At 35.9% G+C, this 21,628-nt stretch overlaps 1 protein-coding gene across 2 annotated transcripts; it reads left to right on the top strand.

Annotated features, from left to right (window-relative positions):
* The first annotated feature begins 2,291 nt into the window (after positions 1 to 2,291).
* Positions 2,292 to 21,392, top strand: LOC131072402 (pyruvate dehydrogenase E1 component subunit beta-1, mitochondrial). 2 transcript variants are annotated; one of them, XM_058008538.2, is made up of 16 exons: positions 2,308 to 2,448; positions 5,241 to 5,352; positions 6,249 to 6,328; positions 6,646 to 6,723; positions 7,901 to 7,981; positions 8,110 to 8,136; positions 8,271 to 8,333; positions 8,453 to 8,539; positions 11,519 to 11,644; positions 11,754 to 11,887; positions 12,099 to 12,171; positions 12,254 to 12,319; positions 19,825 to 19,863; positions 19,957 to 20,081; positions 20,199 to 20,313; positions 20,897 to 21,392. In XM_058008538.2, the coding sequence occupies exons 3-16, from the start codon at positions 6,269 to 6,271 to the stop codon at positions 20,963 to 20,965; spliced, it is 1,143 nt and encodes a 380-aa protein (XP_057864521.1). In that variant the 5' UTR covers positions 2,308 to 2,448; positions 5,241 to 5,352; positions 6,249 to 6,268; the 3' UTR covers positions 20,966 to 21,392. The 2 variants fall into 2 exon arrangements, with proteins under 2 accessions (XP_057864520.1, XP_057864521.1); XM_058008537.2 differs by lacking the exon at positions 5,241 to 5,352 and having other exon boundaries at positions 2,292 to 2,448.
* Positions 21,393 to 21,628: the final 236 nt, after the last annotated feature.

The raw sequence follows: 21,628 nt of genomic DNA, 5'->3' as shown, positions 1-21,628 counted from the left end.
GGCAAAATGGGTCTGTTGATGGCTAGGCACAATAAGAGGAGAATAAACAACAGGATTATTCTTTTCCATCTCCTTCATACCGACCACCAAGGATTGCTCAACATCATTTGCTTCCTGATTTTCTATATTTTCCTTGACTAACTTCATGTCAACCGACTTAGTTTGCACACAAGCATAACTTTTAAGGATAGAGGGCAATACTTCACATTCAAGGCCCATGTGCTCCCTTGAGAAGCATTTGGGGAAAAGGTGCAACTGATCTTCCCTGTCAATCCTTTGAATCCATACCTCTCCGACCCCAATAATTTTGACTTCTTCTGGGATTTTGGAGATCTGGCTGGTATTAATGCATATCCTGATAAAGCTACCCCACACCCTATCATCTAGAATATCGTCCACATAAACAAAAGTGCCAAGCTCTTTGTAGATATCTTTTATGATCTCAATGTGCCAATAGTCCGATGGGCAGTTATATAACCTTAACCAGACTGTGTTTTCCGGCAGGGTATGGAACCGGGGATTAAAATTTGGTTTTCAATCAATGATATACACCCCAATTCCATCCATTGTACAAGGACCTTTATTTTTAGCATTAAACATGTCCTCATTTTTCATAAACTCAATCAGATAATAATCATTCAGAAGGACATTAAAGTTAATGTTCTCCCCCCATTGCGATCTACAATATTTCTCAAAATTTCCCCTTAACCATTTGCCTCCACCCCATTTGGTAAAGAAACATAAATCTTGAAGATTTGACCTAGCCAAATTAATCTTATTATCATCCAAAATAACAGTGGGTCTCAAAGTTTTCCTTACCAGTTTGTGGATAACTGGATGAGCCGATGGATTGTATCTTCGCCAGTGTTCATTTTTCCAAACTTGATCCATATTAGATCGCTGGTTTCTGGCCGGGGCAGTGGACCGCCAGGCCTCAACACGATCGACGCGCGAGGTTTTGTCTTGCCTAAACCACCCATTTCGAAATTTATTAGGATCGTTACCCGGAGGAGGTTTAAAACCTTGCCTATGACAATTAGGGATGTTAAATTTTCCTGTCTCCGATACAGAGGGATTAGGTTTTAAAATTGACTTCCAATTGCGCGCCAAATCAGAAGCAGGAAGCTTCACATTTCGAAACCAACCATCATTGCTCCATGAGAAGCCATTTTTCTTCCATGCCTGCGAGTTTATTGGCCTGAGATTACTATTTGTGTAGGGGTGACTAGCATCTGATTTCCTCTATGGTCCAGGATCCATACTACCTCTCATCACAGGATTTGGTGCATCCACCTTCCATATTCGGCCTGGGGATTGATCTTTCCATGCTGTTGTTTTGAGAGTTGGTTGCTTGCTGATCGTAAGGTTCCGTATTGCTTCGATTGGAAAAGCTTCGTCCACTTCATCGCTCCAAGACCTGATCTCCCCTGACCCTTGCCATGGATCGGAGCCCCAACAATCTGCTCGCCGGTTTGAAGCCTGCTGCCATTGCCGAATTCGCCACTTTCGCTCACCATCTTGCCTCAACCCTTCTTGATAATAATCTAGAAAAGCACATCTTAAAAATAAAACTATAAATTAATCTTCATTTCTAACAGGGAATCAAAAAATGCTTTGAATGACAATTATATATCTCAATTTGAGATTCCCTACATAATATAAATTATTATAAATAAACATATTTAACTATATTATATAATTAATTCTATAGAAATAAATAATTAAGATAAGTATTACAAATATATATATATATATATATATAAAATTCTTATTGAGAGGTTTTATTTCAATTGTGTTTGAATTCTTATAAGTAGATGCATAGTTAATTCAAAGCTACCACTTTTCAGTTGAAATCTTTGTTGAATAAATACCTATCATTTTCTAAATGCCTTACCAATTAATCTCATGCGCTAAAATATTCACATCTTTTCGACGTACCATTGCACACCAAAGTGCAATTGCTAGTATTATTTTAAAAGTATTCCTTTTCAATGGTCTGAAGGCCCCAAAATTAGTGAAATGCTCTCAACCAATCAATAATATATTTTTAAATATTTCTTGTTAAAAAATTTACATCAGAAAATCATTATTTACTTTCCATAATAAAAATTGTACACGTAACTTATAAATAAATAAATAAAAAATATAAATACCAATATATTCCATTCCAAGTCAAATTAAGCACCCCGCATTTTTTTGAATAAAAACAAGCTTAATGAGCCAAATATTCAAACTTCTGGAAATAATAAAATTGCCTGTCATTTTAAACAATAAATAAAAATATCCTACAAGTCAAAGGTTGGTGGGGTGTGTGAGAAAGAAAGTTAGATAGTTTATTTTGAACCCTAGGTGAGCGCTACAAGACTTCGGTGAAAAAATAATCATACCTTAAACATAAATTCTATCACCTTGGGTTCAATTCGGCCTTCAAGATCGCTCAGTAACCAGGTTAGATTCTCCGTCTGCCTAAAATTCCCGTTCGAATGAATGTCTTTTCGGAAAAATCTGTCGAGTATAGAGTATATGAGGGTTGGGTTTTATTCCTTTTTGGGATGATTTGCCACTCTGAGTACAGAATACTGTTTCGATTTAAATCTCCATTCAAATGAGCCCTTTTTTAAATAAGATTTGTGGAATAAACTGCGTTATTATTCACATTTCTGGATTTGTAAACCAATCTGCTAATTATACAGCAAAGTGGGTTTGAATCTGTTTATGTCCTGATGAATTGTTTATCACTATGGCTGAATACTCTTGAACATTAAAATTACTGTTTATATGTATATATTTGGCAAAAACCTGTGAGATTATGTGCGAACAAATTGAATTTGTTTATTTGATTGATGACTTGTCAGCGTGACAAAAGAGCATTCGTAAGAGTAAGATATTGATTCAGAAGAATGTGTTTTTGAAAAACTATATGAGAAGCTATAGGAAAATAAGGTTAGATTTCTTTGTTTCTTCAACGAATTCTTCGTCTGAGTTGAGATCATCAAAGATTGACATGCTTCTTCGAATGAATGTTTTCTCCCAAACATCTGTGATTACAGCTCAAACTATAGCTGAATTTGTGTATTTTTTCATAATTAAATTGTTGGCTTTTCTCACAAATATTTTTGAAGTATAGCGCAAACTAGGGTTGCATGTGTTTATGTTCTGATGAATGTTTGTATGACTACAAATTATTCTTAACAACAAAATCACATAGCTGCTTTTGGATTTGATTGTGTGTAAAAAAAAGAGACACACAAGAGACACACAATCAAATCCAAAAGCAGCTAAGTGATTCAATTACAGATTGTGGAAATTTGATAAAATTAAATAAAATCACATTCAAATGGCTCCTTTTGCTAGAGCAAGGTGTAGTGCAAATTAAGCTTGTTTTTGAATTTTTTTTAGGGAATTTTTGTAGGAGTACAAAATAATTGGAAGATTAAAATGCTTGTTAAATTGAATTTTTTCTTGCAAAAATCTTTGGAGTATAGTGCAAATCAGGCCTTGTGTGATGATCTGTGACAATTCAATTTTAGATAAGGATCATAAACACTGAGGCATTTGATTTGATATCCAAGGATTGGCTACTTGTAATACTTAATTACACCCCAGGCTATTTGTGGCCCCAGGTATGTTAGCATGCCCATCATATTATAACTCCGAGCACGGTTTTTATGGTCATCTTTTTTGCAATTGGGATCTTTACTCAATATTTTAAAAAAATCTACCATGTAGCAGGATTTTTAAATAAGCTACACCATTTTGAAATTATATGGTAACTTTGAAACTTGGGCTTAGGGAGGGGTTGTCTGTATTTATGGGGCTAAGTTTTGGAAATTGGGATTTTTACACAATTTCTACAATTCTGTCTACTATGTAGCTGATTTGGTTCATATGGGTGTGTCTGTCATACTATACCCATTCTCACATCTCCAGGTGACTGTTGAAATGTATCAAACAGATAACCTTTATTCATATACTTGCATACTTTTTTGATATTTCTCAACAAGCATCGTTGGAAGTTTGAAATTGCATCCCATATCTCCAAAAAACTGTTTGCAAGCTGCAACCTAACGAGTTATTATATTTGCGAAGATTTGTGATCATTGCTAGTCAGTTTTAATCAAAAAATCTAAAAGCAGTGGAAATATTTACTGGTTATCCTGCAATTGTAGAAAAAAAGTCCATCTTAAAATTTTGTCTGGCCCGTAAGGTGAGGCATTATTCTGGTTTGTTGGTGTTGGCCTGTGCCCATGGCTTTGGAGTATATACTGCATTTTTCTTCTGAATTCAGAGGTGTTTGTTGAGCTTGGTAGTGTTGATTTGCTGTCTTGCCATTACCTCTAAAGCTGTGATCCACTTTAGAATTACCATATGTGGGACTTAGTAGTCTTGATATGATGTCTTTCCATTACTTTTAAGCTGTGATTCATTTCATAACCACTTAAAAGGAGGTATAAGTCTACCAGAATAAAAATAACCCGAAAGTAACAAATCTAGCCATCAGCAGGTTGCCTTGGAGTTCAAATTTTTGCATTTGCTAATCTGTCCTAATTTTTAGTGAAAAAAATGCTTCTCGAGGGATATAAGAAAATTTATTTATACAGATATAGAAGTTTCATTTGGGTTGGTTTTAATTTTTGGCATATGTAACTGTTTGAGCCATACTTGTGCTGTGGTCACCTGTCTTGCTGACTTTGTTGTGATCTAAGGTTATTGGTTTGTGGTCTATTTATTTGGGCAGTCTTGTTTATCAGTAAGGGTCTTTGATATCTGTTTTTGTGTAGGGCAACAATATATCTGGTAGTGGAGCTATGCTATTTATTAATTTCATTATAAAGCTTCGGTAGTAATGTCTATGGTAGTAAGGGGACTCCTGGGTGATTCACTTGGTGAGAACTAATTGTCTTGAAACTATGAAAATACCAGTAGTTTGTCAATTTTAAGAGGTTTATGTGCTGGAAGTTGGCATTGATATGCTTTGAGCAAATTGAATTGGCAATGATCTCAGCCAGAAAACTCAACACATTGTATATTAGAAACGAAAGAGAAGTTGATCTTGCTAGTTTAATTTCCGTTTGAACTTTTCTTCAATTAATATCTACTTATATCCCACTGCTACTTTGAACTCTATTGAACATTTCTCTGTTAGAATCCATGGGTGCTTTTTCCTGTTAGATAAGGTGGTATGTTTTTTTCTTTTGTAGAATTTTTTTTTTAATCATTGAGAAGCTGTGCAACCTCAGGTCATTTTAGCAACTTGTTGGAATTGGAGCACAAGCCTAAGCTGCACGAATAGTTGACTTATTTGTCTTAGAGCTAAGGAGTGAAGGGTATACATTCTGTCAAGCTCACCTGGTGCACAATCCCGACCTCATCCCTTATTTATTGCACCTTTGTGGGATTTGAACCTTGATGGGTGGTGTAATTAAGTAACATACCGTCACCTTCAGTAATTGTGCTAAATCAATTGAGTTACAATCCTTTGGTAGTAGAATTAATGTTTGGGTGATATGCTTCATATGTTCTCTGCATCTCTCCTGCACCATGCCCCCAAAAAGCATGCCAGATAGATTTAATGAATGAGATTTGGCAAGAACTTCAAGTTTGAAGCAGACACTCTGACATGGCAAGCACAAAGGGCCTATTGGCTATGTGCAAATGCTCATCCTGACCAGCAAATGTTTTTAAAATTTGATGATGTGGACTACTTTATATTTAGAGTATTGTTTAAAGCTTTATTAAACAATTGTTCTAATGAGTTGTAGGCGAACGAAGTGATTCCCTTTTCAATGCTTTAGCCTTTTGTAATTTCAGGTGTCATGTTGGCATCAGATTCACATTTTAATTAAATTAAAGCTTTTCGTTACTTTTGAGAACTCAAATGATTAATTCATACACTGAAACTTTTATCCTACTTGTATTATAAATTTTGATTTGGTTAGATACAGTTGTGTAACATTCAAAGGTGTTACACAGGTTCAACGGAGTTCATAAATTAAAGAAGATTAACGCAACTTTTATTTATGATAGCTAAATAGTAAATGTCTTTAATGTATCCTATTCAAAGTTTGAAAAATATTTTAAAGAGATTTCTAGATTAGAAGATTCTCGTTAGGGTATTGTATTCATATTATGAACAAAATTAAATTCTTGCCAAGTGCTAGTGCATGTTCTCCTAGACGATTGCCTTTTTTCCAAATTTTAATGTTGTGTTAGTAAACACTAAGATTATTACTGGTTGGTGGATGCAGTTAAATTCCAGTGAGAAAAGATGTTGGGAGCTTTGCGGAAAAATTCTAGAATTAGCTTGATAAATCTTGTTTCTTCATTGGTACGTTTCACCTTTCTGCTTAACTGGCTATTCGTACATTTAAAATTTAAAAGCAGCATTCAAGTTGATAGATTTCTCACTTTTTTCTGGAGGACGTGGACGCAGGAGTATGCTGTATCTCGTAATTGATCACTTTAGCTTTGTTGCTTGTATATTTTGGTTCTTGATCTCTTAATATAGACATGTGGGATGAAATGACAGGGCTTTCTAGGCATGCAAAGTGAATTTTCTTTTGCAATGATTCAGAAAATTTCTGGTGCCAGAAGTTTATGTTTCTTCCTTTTGACAGATCCTTAGTTTCTTATGTTTTTGTGCAGAGACATGGTCTGGGGTCAGAGGGGGTGGTGCCTCTTGTATCAACACAACTAAAAAGTCTATCTACTGCAGCTAAAGAGGTAAATCGAACAATGATGAAAATTGCATTATAAGCTCTATAGCAGTTCTGCAGTGACTATAGTGCGTTTTTTGGGTGTTAATTTTTCACTTGATGTAAAAGAATAACAAAAATGTACCGTAAGGCTTAAAATACTAACAAAAAAGAGCATCTATCAAAGGTTTGAATCTGACCTGTTAAAAATGTTGTCCTGGGATTCTGTAATCTGTGTTTTTAATCACTGTAAGCTCCCCTAAATGTATTCAAAACTTTACCTATAAACTCCTTTCTGCAGAACCTACGAAGGGATTGTATGGCTTAAATTTAATATCCTCCAAATGTATAAATTTCATGAAGTACAAAAGCTTTGAAAAGACAAGCAAGTGCCTTTTGAACACCTCTACACCATACATGCTTAGAATCAATATTGTATAAGTTTGTAGTAATTTTATTTTCATCAGCATTTAAATCTGTTTGCAGTTTCATACATTCTATGAAAGCCTAGATCTATATAAGCTTTTGTCTGTAAAAGACTTAGGAACCAAAATGCAAGTGGATTGGTAACATCAATTCTCAAAAAAACCCGGGACACAAAACATCTGTACTAAAAATATCAAAAAATTATCAGGCAAACAGCTCTTGACCAACATCTTAATGCATGGATGGCCCTTGCTTATGACCCTTCTGTGTTTGTTGAGATGCAAATTAATGTTTTCTTGACACAAAGTCATCCAGTTGCATGTAAGCATAGTGAATGTGTAAATATGTACTCCAGTTCCTTCCATCTTATCAATGGACACTTGTGGAGTGATAGTTGAAAATGTTTAAATTAAATTAGCAAACTGAAAAATGTAGTCTCTTGGGAGAAGATGTTGGCTGGGGAAGGACATGGGAAAAGGACTTGAGAAGTACATTTTAGTATCTGTGCGTCAGAGTCATGGATTGTTCATTGATACAGTTTGCCTCAAAGTGGTCTGTTCTGTTGAAATTTTATGGATATCTTCGATATGAAGGGACTGTGCACTCTGAAAGATTGCACAATCATAGCTCTGTAGCAAGAGAATTCATTTACATTTTTTTTTTTGTTTCTAATGTGCCTTACATATGACTTTTGCAAAAGTAAATTTTGTATATTAAATTATTACACAAACAAACTTCAATTTTGTTTTGTTTTATATTGTAACTCAATTTTTGTACAGATGACGGTGCGGGATGCACTTAACTCAGCTCTTGAGGAAGAAATGTCTGCAGATCCAAAAGTATTTTTAATGGGGGAAGAGGTTTGTGTTCAATACCATATGCAAGTGTAAAGTTTCATTAAAGAACTTCCTAAAATCCATAACGTATTGAGTTAAGCAAATTATTTTCGGCAATTGCCTACTGATCTTGGTGAGTGTTGTTTTACCAGGTTGGTGAATACCAAGGAGCTTATAAGGTAAGTTACTTGTGGAGGTTATATCAAAATTACGTACCAGTCAAATAAGAATTATTTGCTATTGAAGAATTGACCAAAAATTTGATAATTTGAGATATTTGTATTTCAATACTTATATTCGGGTTTTTTTACAGATTTCCAAGGGCCTTCTACAAAAGTTTGGACCTGACAGAGTTCTTGATACCCCAATTACCGAGGTTTGTAAGTTTGTGGAAGTTATCTGTGCTAATTGAAATTCTGAGAAAAGATTTATTTCGTTTATATCTTTTATTATTCAAATATAGCTAATTTATTTGAATGTATTCTGCCATTGCAGGCTGGTTTTACCGGCATTGGTGTTGGTGCAGCATATTATGGACTGAAACCCATTGTGGAGTTCATGACATTCAATTTTGCTATGCAGGTTGATGTTTTTTCTAGTTTTGAAGTGTTTTTCAACTGGTTCTGAATGCTATTTTGTTTGTCATGTAATTTTTTACTCCGCTTTTGTTCATTTGAGCTTCATTTATAATATTTTGTTTGCTAGGAAGAGTAATGATGCGATCTACATCACTACCGTTTCCCTTCCTATAGTGTCCATATAACCTTGGCAGTCCACAACTAGAAAATTGGTTGGATGCCTTTATCCATAGTAGTTATCACTTACTACATTATAATATTGAATAGCTTTATCTTGAATTACACTAGTAATACAAGAAAATAATAACCATGGCAGTAAGTCCACAACTAGAAAATTGGTTGCTTACCTTTATCCATTGTAGTTATTACTTACTACATTATAAAATTGAATATCCTTATCTTAATTGCACTAGTAATACAAGACAATAATGAAAATCATCTTTGAGCGGCTTGGATGAGATTCAATTGTTGCGGCTAGTACATCAGTGACTTTTTTTCAATTTATATTGACTCCTTTTCTATATTTCTAATTCTAAAATGTCTGTCCTGGGCTGAGACAATAAATCTGAATAAACTGTCACAGTTCTATCTTATTAATATTAATCCTATCATTATATAGTCACGTTGGAGTTTAGATGCACAATTCCATATATTTATATGCTTTTCAGACATGTCTATTTTTTGTGTAGCCAGTTTTGAGATTTAGTGATTTTGCACTCTTTAATAATACAATTCGTAGTGATGTTATAAATGCAATTATTAATAAAGTTAAGCAATGCAAAACCTAGTAGATTCTTTAATTTTTATCATTATAAGTTTCAAAGGCATTATGGATATGGTGTCAACAATTTCTGTGAGCTGCTACAATCTTCCCACATAAGCTGTTGATCTGAAATGGATCTATAGAATTATGCAATATTCAAAAACATCCATCCAACACCTAAACCATGCAAAATTTCCTTCAAAACTGGTTTTCTATTGCTGATCCTCATCTTCCTTTTATCGAATAGTAGTTTTCTATATTTTAACCTGAACAAAGGAAGAGGTAATGTGAAAATAATCTGTACTTGGGAAAAAAAAAATCAAGTGAAGAGGAGTCGAGTCTGCTGGAAAAGTCATCTAATGTCATCTTGGCATGCTTTGCAACTCTTATATTTATTAAAAGTCATCTAATATTGTCTTGGGAACTACTGAATTTGTCAAACATTCATCTGATGTCATCTGGACAGGTTGGAGGTCAATGTCATCTTCACAGTTTCAGAAGCTGACAAATTTGTTCAAATATGACAGTATAACCACAAATCATCTAGATGGAATGGGAGATGACTCTTTTTCCAGACCATTTATCGTTTACAGTCTCTGAACAATAACAATTTGTGACTACATCTTCTCAGAATGAGGCATGAACTGCTGCAAGCCATTTTAAAACATAAATATGTATTTGAACTGTGAGGTCATGTAGATTTGGTTTTGTGGTAGAGAAAAAGTGCAGGTGTAGATATTAAAAATGTAATTCATATTTGGGTTATGATTATCCATTGAAGAGAAAGGAGGTTGAAACAGCTTGTCAATTGATGAGCTAAAGGGGCTCTATAATGAATGGTTCATAAGGCACAACACTTGTTGAAGGTTTTGCAAATGGGGTTGCAAGCTAAGTGTGTTTAACCTTGGAGGGAACTTTGTGGTTAAGCACGCTTGAGTTGGAGTAGTACTGGGATGGGTGACCTCCCGGGAAGTCCCAATGCTTCACCCCTGTGAGCATCACCTAGATGCAATGAGTGCTAAGTGGACCATTCATTCTCATGAGAGATGGGTTCTTGTGAACCTACTCATGAAACATGGGTCAATGAGTTTGATTCAAAAACTACACAGTTGACCCTGATAGCAATATCATAGCTTGTAGACAACTCATAATGGCCTTGCACTGCTCTAAAGTTGAGCCATATCTTGTATTTTTGCAATTTGAAGACCTGATAAGAAGGCACAGCTCCATCTTTGCTGAGTTTTCACCCCACGTGGGTTTCTTCAGTATAAACCTTGTGTTCATGTTGATGTGTGCTGGTTGCTTCTTTTTATACTTGTTATTTGTTCCTCCCATGCCGATTCATTTCCAGCTCTATTCTTATATCTGATGCTATGTCAGCTGATTTCTCAAGCATAGCACCTAGAACATCACCATTCTTGTTTTGTTTTCTGTATTATATTGAATTTTGTTTTTAGTATAAGGTGGATTGTTAGATAGACATATCTTTGGGCACATTTACATTGCAATTATCATAAACTTCATAGATTGAAGCCTGTATCCTTAACAGATCAATTTTCAACTTTTTTGTATTGACTTTCAGCAGCACTTTGAATGGATAAGCTCACAGGCAGTCTGAAGTCTGTTTGACACACACACATCATAATATTCAAGTCAATGATAGAACAGTCATATATATCCCAATGTGATGATTCTAGGGTATTTGATTTAGTACATTCTTGGCCCATCACCTATTGAGAGCGTGATCCACATGCCTTAGTTTATGAATAATAAAACATATTTCTATTCAAGTATGTGATTTTTAATGTTTGTATAGACAGATAAATGTGTTTTAATAGATTCGTTTCTTCCTTTAGAGTAATGAATGCAACTTGGATGATGAGGGAGGGAACCTTTACATAGTGTTGGGGCATATTAAAATTTGCTTTCTTCAATTTTGCTTGATATCTGTGCAGCACATGAAAAGACATATCTTTGCGTTACTGTAGCACAAGAGTAACAATTACAAGCACACATTTCAAACCTATATCTGATAATAAAGACAAATCTATGGCATAATATTGTACATCTTCATTTATGTTGATATCCCTGATATTCTGTAGCTCTTTGGAAATGATCACAGCATATATATTTTTGTACACTTCAGATTTTAATTCTGCATTGTCTATCATATATGACAGCTCTTTTGTGTGCCTGAAAATAGTGTTTTATTGTTCACAGGCTATTGATCACATCATAAATTCTGCAGCCAAGTCAAATTATATGTCTGCAGGCCAAATCTCTGTGCCCATTGTTTTCCGAGGACCAAATGGAGCTGCTGCTGGAGTTGGTGCTCAGCACTCTCAGGTTTGATATTGGTGATTTATGCCCACGTCTGTGTGTGAGAGAGAACAAAAGCAATGAAGAAGATGCTCAAGATGATTTTCATTTCATTGGGTGTCTATCTGTTTTGCAGTGTTATGCTGCATGGTATGGTTCCTGCCCAGGACTAAAAGTTTTGGTTCCATATTCGTCAGAAGATGCTCGTGGATTGCTGAAAGCTGCTATCCGTGACCCAGATCCTGTTATATTCCTTGAAAATGAATTGCTGTAAGCATAACAAGCATGCTTTCAGTAATTGCATATAATCTTGTGTTGACTTTGATTGATGATATGAGATTTTAAAAGGCAAATCATCTTGAAAGAATTCTTTTCTAACTTGGAATAGTAGACTATACATTTCCATGATTATCTGGAAGGAAAATGCACTATTTCAAAGATGGAATAATTTATTGTTAAGCAACAAGCTGTATCGTGGCAGGTATGGCGAATCTTTTCCAGTCTCAGCAGAATCTCTTGATTCTAGCTTCTGTCTTCCAATTGGGAAAGCAAAGGTACATATTTGTTGTTTACTCTTTTTTATAAGTTGAAAATTCCTGGAATCAACGTCTTATCCACTAATCATTTTTTTTGCAGATTGAGAAAGAAGGGAAGGATGTGACAATCACAGCTTTTTCAAAAATGGTTGGCTATGCTTTGCAGGTAAAGATTATTTTATGTTCCATTTTTAAAACGAATTTCTTACTTCTGATGTAAGATCATCTTATCAAGATCATGTTACCATCTTAAATTTTACCTTGGAATTTCGTTTATTCAGCTGCATTTTTACAACAAAATAAATTGATGCTTCATGATGATCTATAAATGCAGTGAAAACATGGCAGCTGAAGCTTCAGGTTACATGTATCTTGCATGGCTTATTTCTCATAGCATGGAAAATAAAATCCGAATCATGTAGTCCACTAAACTTCAAAAAAATTATAATCATCTGATATTTATTGTAAATGTGTATCTTAGTTATTGACGATATCACACTCCCTCGATTTCATTGTCATTCCAGGACTAATTTTTAGGAGTTGACATCAATGAAAATGGGAATAGAACTGATAGTGGATTTACATCTCATCTACAGCTTGCGTGGAAAGGAATACAAATTCTTTATGGTCCTGTGTGAAGACGATGAAAATTTTGTGACTGCAATAATGATTGGCAAGGTAGTGTGGTGGCATTGGGGCACCCACACTTGAACTGATATTGGATAAATACCTGATGCTGGGTATTAATTTCACAGCAAGCCATTCTCATTTTTACTCCCAGATCTAAGCATATAAGAAATCTTGCTTCTCCATTGACAAGGGATTATGCTTCCCAAAGGTATTCTTTCCTTATTCAAAGGAATTGGAGGCTCTACTGGACCTATTGGAGGATTACTTGCAGTCTTCACCATGAGCAAAGGGGAAGAAGGACAAACTTCATCCACCATTGGAACTGTTAGCTCTCAAACATGTATTTCCACAAATCCTAAAGACTAGCACCAAAACCTGAAGCCAAGGATATTTTCAACAAAGGTAATGGGTAGGACTTCTGCTTAGACGGTGGCATGAATGGACCAGTGCTTGTGAGTGGGTAAATTCACCTTCATCTGTAGGCTTTGCTAGGCTAAGTGGGGTGTTCCCCGAGCTCTTTACAGCAGAATGATAAAAGAGAAATAAAAAATAGACTCAATTCTCTAATAGCCATGCCCATAGTGGTCTGAATCCCTAAGAATGTCACTAAATTGATGTCATTGTTGGCTGCAAACAAACCTACAAGACCTCCAACAAGTAGATGAGAATTCTCTCTTACAATGCACTAAAAGATAATGGTAGTGTTATGTCCTTTAGAATGAATCCATCTGACGTTGCATAGATAAATTAAGAGAACAAACACACTAGTATGATGCACAAAAGACATATCAGTTTGAGGATAACATAGAATAAATACATCATGAGTTGCATCAATAGATCATACCAGCGTGATGTAACCTCACAACTGCTCTTACATATAACAAAGAGAGTTGATTAAAATTGAAACGTGTTTGGTCTTTCACCAATCAGACTGGTGCCTACTCCAATGGGCAGCAGAGTTACAAATTGCAAGGATGAAAACATTCTTACAAATCAGCAATGACAAATGATTGTGTATTTACAACCTCAAAGAATATGGAAACCTGCAAATGAACATGCTTAGTTATCCATCACAAATCAATAGCACCCACATGTAATGAGAAAAGACCATTACAAAGAAGTTTATGATGCCTTTGAATGTCTATGACACATTAAGATTTTATGATTACAATATGACACATTAATCTGATATGATTACAATCATGCTGGCAAATATGGCAAGTGGGACAACTAAGCTCAAAGCCCCTCTCGAGATGCTACATCCTATCATGGAGACATTAACTTGCAGGCAAAACCCTACTAGACTAGCTCTTCCTTTGATTTACGAACATGCTTCATCATTTACAGAGCTGGACATTCATCATTTGATACCCTAGAACATGTGAGACACTTGGCTTTGCAATCAACAACCATTATATCTGTTTATCTTGTATACATAACATTCTCTTACCATGCACTCTATTTTCTTGGGTGGGGTTTTTGGGGGTCTCATACAGGTCAAAACATTGAAAGCAGCAACACCACACCCTTGTCGCAAAATCTACCTTGGCTATGTTGTTGGACACCCTAGTCTTTCCGAGCTTAGATGTAGTGAATACCTTTTAATAGACTTTCAGGTTTTGATGTATTGCATTCTAGTGGCCATACCTGTCTTTGTCATCTTCATACACTTCAAGTGACATTTTGGTGGCACTTGAGTGATCATGCATGTCCATTGTGATCAATTTTGAGCATGAAAGACATCTTTGTTGGAAGCATGAGCTTGTATGGTTGTCATTGATGTCAAACCTGGTTATCCGGATGGATGTTGGTCTGGATACGCTCTTGGTTGTTGCAGTTGTGTTTTGTGTTGCAAATTGTGTTCAGTACTTTTGGTGTTGGCTGTGACATTTTGTTGTGCAGTTATCTCTATTCTCTGGCAGGAAGTGTGTATGTCAGAATGGTCTGGGAAGCCTTTGGTGCCCTCCAGATATGTTGCAGATTGTGTTGCGGTTTAGTGGACGTGGTTTCATGGCATGTGTTGTAGTCTCACTATGTTTCTTAAATGGTTTCTTTGTTCCACAAGAGAGCTTTGTTGATTTATGTTCGGGATATTTAGTTATGTTATGACTCCGTGTCCGATTAAGTTCTCTTAATTGGATCATATTCTTTTGGTTCGGATATGAGTTGGAAGTTGTTTTGAGACGTTGTTATGGGTCTCACCATGGTGTGTGGAGATCTGCATGAAGTATTTTGAATCGGAAGATGTTCTATGGCCGACTGATTGCTATATCTACACGTTACGTTTGGTAATGACTTTGGAGAATGTATTAATGTGTGCAAATCGTTGTATTAATCTTGGAAGGATGTATTGTAATATGTTTTGGTTCTTTCTTTCTCCAAGAGTGGAGCGCTTTGAGTATTTTTGGTCTGGGTGGCTTATTTTGTGTAATATTGCTTATTTTGTTTTGGTTGACCCCAAATTAAGTTTTTAATGATTTATCTAACATTTAAGAAGTGCGGATGTATGAGTTGAGGGTGACATGGTAGTGTGGTATGTGGCATGAAGTGGAGTATGTGCGAATTGATGAGAAGTGTATGCGATTGATATGCAAGCAAATTTGATATTGCAGAAGTGAGAAAGACAGAGCTTTGAAGGTGATATATTCAGTAAGACAATGTGTTGTGACAGTAGAGGTTATCAGAGATGTTTACCATGATGTTGGTCGCTTGATCCGATTGTTCAAGGACAATTTCATGTTCAGGAGAATCCTTCTCAATTTCAATTCAGCTATTTCCTTTGTTGTTGATTGATAGTGAGTCCTTCGGCAACAATGTGTATCTTGCCCTAAAGCAATGAGCCTCAATTGTGCAAGTCCTTGTATCTTGCCCTAAGGTAGTGTGCCCTAGCCTTGCAAGTCTTTCAAGTGTTGTTGCTCCTTGGCAGTGAGCCTAAAACTTTGTAATCATTTTTATTTATATTGTGAGTTAGATTCTCACCATGGTTTTTCCTTGTTTGGGTTTTCCACGTAACTCTGGTGTTCATGTGTTGATGGTTGATGCTCATGTGTTGATGATTAATGTGTTGTTGCTAAGTTAGTTGATGCCATAGTTTAAAAACTCGTGGACTCGCCACAGACTCACCACGGACTTGCGAGTCTAGTGGCGCCACGAGTCGACTCGCCACAGACTTGCGAGACGAGTCCTGGCGAGTCTTTTTGAAAGACTCGCGAGTCTTTTTAATTGACTCGCGCGAGTCTTTTGCTTGGACTCGTGAGTCTTTTGACTAGACTTGTGCAACCAAGAAAACACGTCAAAAAATTATCTAAATCTTTTTTTTTCAAGTGAGTCTCATTCTCTTCATCAGAATATATACATGAAATATAACATTTAAGTATAAGTGGCATTTCAGTATGTCTTTTTCCTTTCTTATACTTTAAGTTATATTTCATGTATATATTGGCAGGTTGTTTGAGAGTGGTTTCAGATCTCTAGGAATTATAATGCAAATTTTAGGTTTTAGAAGATCTTTTAAATTTTCAGACAGTCAAATTTCAGTAATCAGTAGGCTCCTATTAGCATTCTCTTGCCCTCTCTATCTCACTCACTTTATCTGCCCTGAATTTTAGACCTATCTATCTCCCTATCACTCTTCTTCTATCCCCTCTCTCTACCACTCTCTATCTGAGTCTCTCCTCTCTCCCCCATGATCTAGACCTATCATTATATGTAATTTTGTAAACATTTATAAACTTATGCTGCTATTACACATTTTAAAGTTTGAAACTATGAGTATGAATGATGAAATTTTAAATATTGAGTGGTTGGAGATCTTATGACACGTGTAATGTTTCAATTATGGCTCTTATGTTTTCTAAATGCATTAATTTCTTTATATTTTTTTGTAAAACTATGGTTTTTTTTTGCTGAGTCCTTTGCGAGTCCGAGTCCAAGTCCGAGTCCAATTTTTTGGTTTGCCGAGTCCGTGGCGAGTCCGAGTTTTAAAACTCTGGTTGATGCTGTTTATAATTAATCTGTTTTGAAGTTTCAGATTGATTCACCCCCCCTCTCAGTTTTGTTGTGTGCTCAACCCTTTTGGAAAGTGTAGGTAGGTAGGTCGGGCATTGCGCTTGAATGGCACGGTGTTGCTGATTTTCATGCTTGAAGGGTGTATGATTGTAAGAGGGTGATCGGGAAATTGTGATTCAAGGGTGCAAGGAAAGACAATTTTGTGGGCCAAGGAAGCTAGAACAATGTAACTATGGAATTTTGTTGGATGAGAGGAGCGGGAGGAGAATAATTTTGTAAAAGGTAGGTTAATAAGGAAACTCCAGAAGCTTGCATGAGAGCTAGGATATTGAGTGCCATTCTACTAGTTAGAGGAAAGTTTGAAAGCTTGCTTAAGAGCTTATACTGAGAGAGGTCAACGCTTTAGGATAATCATTACTATCTACCTTGGAAATAAAGGGATCGACAAAGTCCACCATGCTAGTGGGGATTGGAGCTTTGAGATGCCTTGTACAGTTTGGGGTTGCGAATGAAAAGGTCTAAAGTCCTAAGATTGTATTCGGAGTTTGGAGTTCAAAGATACAATCACCTTTAAGTATAATGTTGGAGAATAATGTGGGAGTCTGCCATAGTGTAGATTAGAACTTGAGGCGATTAAATCCTTGAATATTGGTGCAAGGGAGAGCTTGAAGGACCGCAGGAGTTGAGACTGAAAAGGTTCAACATAAGACAAGCACAAAGGTAGTGGGGAACGAACTTTAGGATAAGTGGTATGAGAATTATCGTTGTTGAAGCTCTCGACCTTCAAATATTTTAGAAATCTATCGAGAGTTGGGGATTTCTAGGTTTTAGTACTTTTGACAGGATATCACAACAAAACTCGAAACTCCAACAAATAACTCAAGTTGGGGGTTTGGGGAATGGGGACCATAGGGAAATGGAACCAAGAAAAGTTTTGAAAACCCACCCAAGCCTTGAAACTGACCCAAAAACCTTTCATACTTTGAAATTTTTGACATTTTTGAAATGTAGGCTGATGACAAAGATATAAGGGGAGACAAAGCTTGACACTAACCACAAATTGACCGAGGGGGCCCATTAAAGGAATTCTTTGATTGAATATAAACAATGGCTAGAGTAGGGCCAAGGCAACAAAGAGGACACAAGACCTAGAAAATTTTGCATTTTAGGGCATGTGCCAGCAAGAGCTTTAAGATTTAACCTTTGAGAAGGCAAAGAAGGAAATAAACCATAATCCACTAAAGGAATCTTCTCAATAGACTTCTTAGAAGGCAATGATGCAAAAAAAGGAGCTCCTTGAGAGGGCTTTAGAACAGTAGAAGATACTTGAGTGGGCTATGAAGAAATTTGAGACTCCTTCAAAGAACCCAAAGCTGTTGATCTTCCATTCATTAAGAAGCTTGGCTCATAGACAAGGGTACATGGGGACGTGTCCCTAGGGTTTTTGGAAGTGTCCCTGCACTGAGGATGTCTCAGGGACATTTGGACAGCCCAGGGATGTTTCCTAGTCATCCTCAATCGCAAAAAAAAGCTGGAAATGTCTCAGGGACACAGATGGGAAGGGGATGGGTAGGGAATGGCCAGCCATCCCCAAGACAGTTGGGGATGTCTCAAATGTCCCCCAACTGTCCTTGGGACAGCTGGCTGCCCCTACAATTGGAGCATATTTTTTTTAAAAGGCCGCTGGTCAAAAGAAAAACATTTTTATTTATTGTTTGTGGGCTCCCACACCCCTCTTAGCCTTGACAGAAAGAAAGAAAGACCCCATATCTAATATTTGTTCATTTCTAGATGCAAAAAAATTGCAGCCAAGTTGGAAAAACAAGCCAGCAGGAAATGGAAAATGATACCTGCATTGCCATATCAAATATTCTACATGATCAATGATAACAAAGGGAATTATGTGGTGTTTTACAAAGCTCTAATGATTTTGGAATGTCTCTATTCTTAGGTCCATTTATTGAGGACACTTAAGCATGAGAGTATTATCAAATTTTACAGTTCATAAGTGGATGATAAAATTTACAATACCAAAATTATCACAGAAATATTGACATTTTGGTCACTAAGGCAGTATTGAAAAAGTATGAATGACAATGTCTATAGGTGGCTGAGGAAGGGGTGCTTTTGCATGCTCAGTGAGGGATTCTATGAGTTAAAAATATCTTTTTCAGAGAACAGCTCTCAAAGATTAGTGCACCTAGAGACCTTGGAGTCACACTCGTCTAGCTTTAGTCATAAATGCACTATACTGTAACCTTCCTTTTTGATGTATCTCAAATAAAAAATTAATTTATAATGCTTCATGCTTCATCATGAGTATTGCTGGAGAAAAGAAAGAGTCGTTTATCACTGTATGGTTACTTTCTGATAGTTCTATATATATGAAGGACGTGTGAGAATCATGTCAATTAATACATATCACATACAGAATGATCCTAATTCTATAGCATGAAGGGCATAAGCAGAAGTAGAATACAAATATAGGGATTTAGGCTTGAAAAACAAGGAATTGACTCCAGCATTATTGGGTTAAAAATATCTTTTTCAGAGAACAGCTCTCAAAGATTAGTGCACCGAGAGACCTTGGAGTCACACTCGTCTAGCTTTAGTCATAAATGCACTATACTGTAACCTTCCTTTTTGATGTATCTCAAATAAAAAATTAATTTATAATGCTTCATGCTTCATCATGAGTATTGCTGGAAAAAAGAAAGAGTCGTTTATCACTGTATGGTTACTTTCTGATAGTTCTATATGTATGAAGGACAAGTGAGAATCATGTCAATTAATACATATCACATACAGAATGATCCTAATTCTATAACATGAAGGGCATAAGCAGAAGTAGAATACAAATATAGGGATTTAGGCTTGAAAAAACAAGGAATTGACTGCAGCATTATTGGACTTGATCTGCATCTGTATTTGCAGCAATATTATTTTTCCCTTTATTTTAAAATGTGTTTCTTGTTAGTAAAACGTGTGCTAACAATTGCTTTAATTTAATTATTTTGCAAATTCCTTTTTCAGGCGGCACAAGAACTTGCAAAAGAAGGAATCAGTGCTGAGGTGAATCTCTTCAATACGATTATTATGGGCATTGATTTTCAATGCGATTTGTTCTACAAAGATTCACATAAAAGTTGACATTTCATGCTGTAGGTTATAAATCTTCGTTCAATTCGACCTTTGGATAGAGCTACAATCAATGCTTCTGTTAGGAAGACAAATCGGCTGGTGACTGTTGAAGAAGGTTATCCACAACATGGCATTGGTGCAGAAATTTGGTAAGATGTTTTTCTATCCATTTCTGGGTGGTATCTCTTTCTGAGTTCCATTCATTTGCCTGTATTGGGACAAATATATCCCTTGGTCACCTGATCATATTTTGATGTCTTGAACAGTACTTCTGTGGTCGAGGAAAGCTTTGAATATCTGGATGCACCTGTGGAAAGAATTGCAGGGGCTGATGTTCCCATGCCTTATGCTGCAAATTTGGAGCGCTTGGCAGTTCCACAGGTTTTTTCTAAATCTTGTGTATTCCTCATTTTATTTTTTCTCACAAAGTTTACTTATTTAGTTATTATCATAGTTATTGTTTTTATGTTTGCTTTGTTCTCCTTGGAAAGTGCCGATGATTCCTGCCAGCCTTGCTATTAATTTATGTTGTTACTGATGATCATCATTTTAGAAATTTTTAAGGCTTGGTTTTTATGTCTGGATTGTCTTGGTTGGTTGCATCGTACACCTATCTGAATATGTTATCGTAGGAAATACATTGCAGAATAACATGTGGCATGGTTTGATGTCTGGTTGATTCTGGAATTCAGCTTCTCTAGCTTTGTAAAACTTGATAACGATTGTGGCCAGTGGAAGTTAGTTTTCTCTAGTTTTTGTGAAACATGCCGTGGAATGAAATGTAGGAGGCTAGAATGAAGATATACTGAAAATATGATAATAATTTCTACGTGCAAAATCTTGATCCAGAAATAATGGGTTTTTGTTCTATGATTATAAGACTAGTGAAGCAATTTGTATTAAGAGGTGCCTTTTCTGGTATTGATTGGCTTTGCTCTCTTTCTCTCCTCTTTTCATTTTACAGGTAGAAGACATCATTCGTGCTGCAAAAAGGGCTTGCTACAGAGAAGTTCCAATGAGTGCAACTGCCTAGTGTAAATTTGATTTGATTTTTTTCTTTAAAATAAAAGGAAATTTGCTATATGTTTAATGAGGCCCAAGGATGTGTTCAGAATGATCCTAGTATATAGGGTATGGTCATTTTGAACTTTCTTTTGGTCAGGATTATTTTTATCCTTGCTGGCCTCGCAATTTTTAATGCTGGAAAGGTTTTTTTTTCCGCTCTCAGAGTATGTAGCTCTCATTGTAATTTACTGTTCAGTTGATGGGAATTGATCCTCGTTTGTGTTGAAATCAATTTCTATTAACTGTTTTATCATCTGCTATCCGTCATTTTTAACCAAAATTTTGGTGTCATTTGGTGCGGAGCCTATATGAGCCATAAAATTAAGTAGTGTAACACCAGGTTTTTATCCTTGAATAATAATGAATTGTTAAATGTGATGATTTGCTTTGCTGTAGATGGATTTGTCCCAAACAATTGCACAATTATAAAGCCCTAAAGCTGATTTAGTTGCTGACTGTAACCAGATGGGTGAAACTGCTTTGGTACTATCCATTTAAATACAACCTAAATAATTGTACCATATTTTGAGCATTTTGTGGGCCGTTACAAAATATTAATTTGTTTTGCATTATGTTACAGTACATTCATCCTGAGAGATTGATTTGCGTTCTTCAGTGGTGCCCTTTCATT

The sequence above is a fragment of the Cryptomeria japonica genome, chromosome 7 (genome assembly GCF_030272615.1).
Source record: "Cryptomeria japonica chromosome 7, Sugi_1.0, whole genome shotgun sequence".
Lineage (NCBI taxonomy): Eukaryota > Viridiplantae > Streptophyta > Pinopsida > Cupressales > Cupressaceae > Cryptomeria > Cryptomeria japonica.
Note: the sequence above shows the minus strand (reverse complement) of the source record. Positions and strands in the feature narration are given on the sequence as shown.

Excerpts from the sequence above, each read along its gene's own strand:
- LOC131072402 (XM_058008537.2), top strand. The coding sequence starts at position 6,269 with ATGTTGGGAGCTTTGCGGAAAAATTCTAGAATTAGCTTGATAAATCTT. Across the intron at positions 6,329-6,645 it reads TAAATCTTGTTTCTTCATTG|AGACATGGTCTGGGGTCAGA; the intron begins GTACGTTTCACC and ends GTTTTTGTGCAG. Across the intron at positions 19,864-19,956 it reads AAGAAGGAATCAGTGCTGAG|GTTATAAATCTTCGTTCAAT; the intron begins GTGAATCTCTTC and ends TTCATGCTGTAG.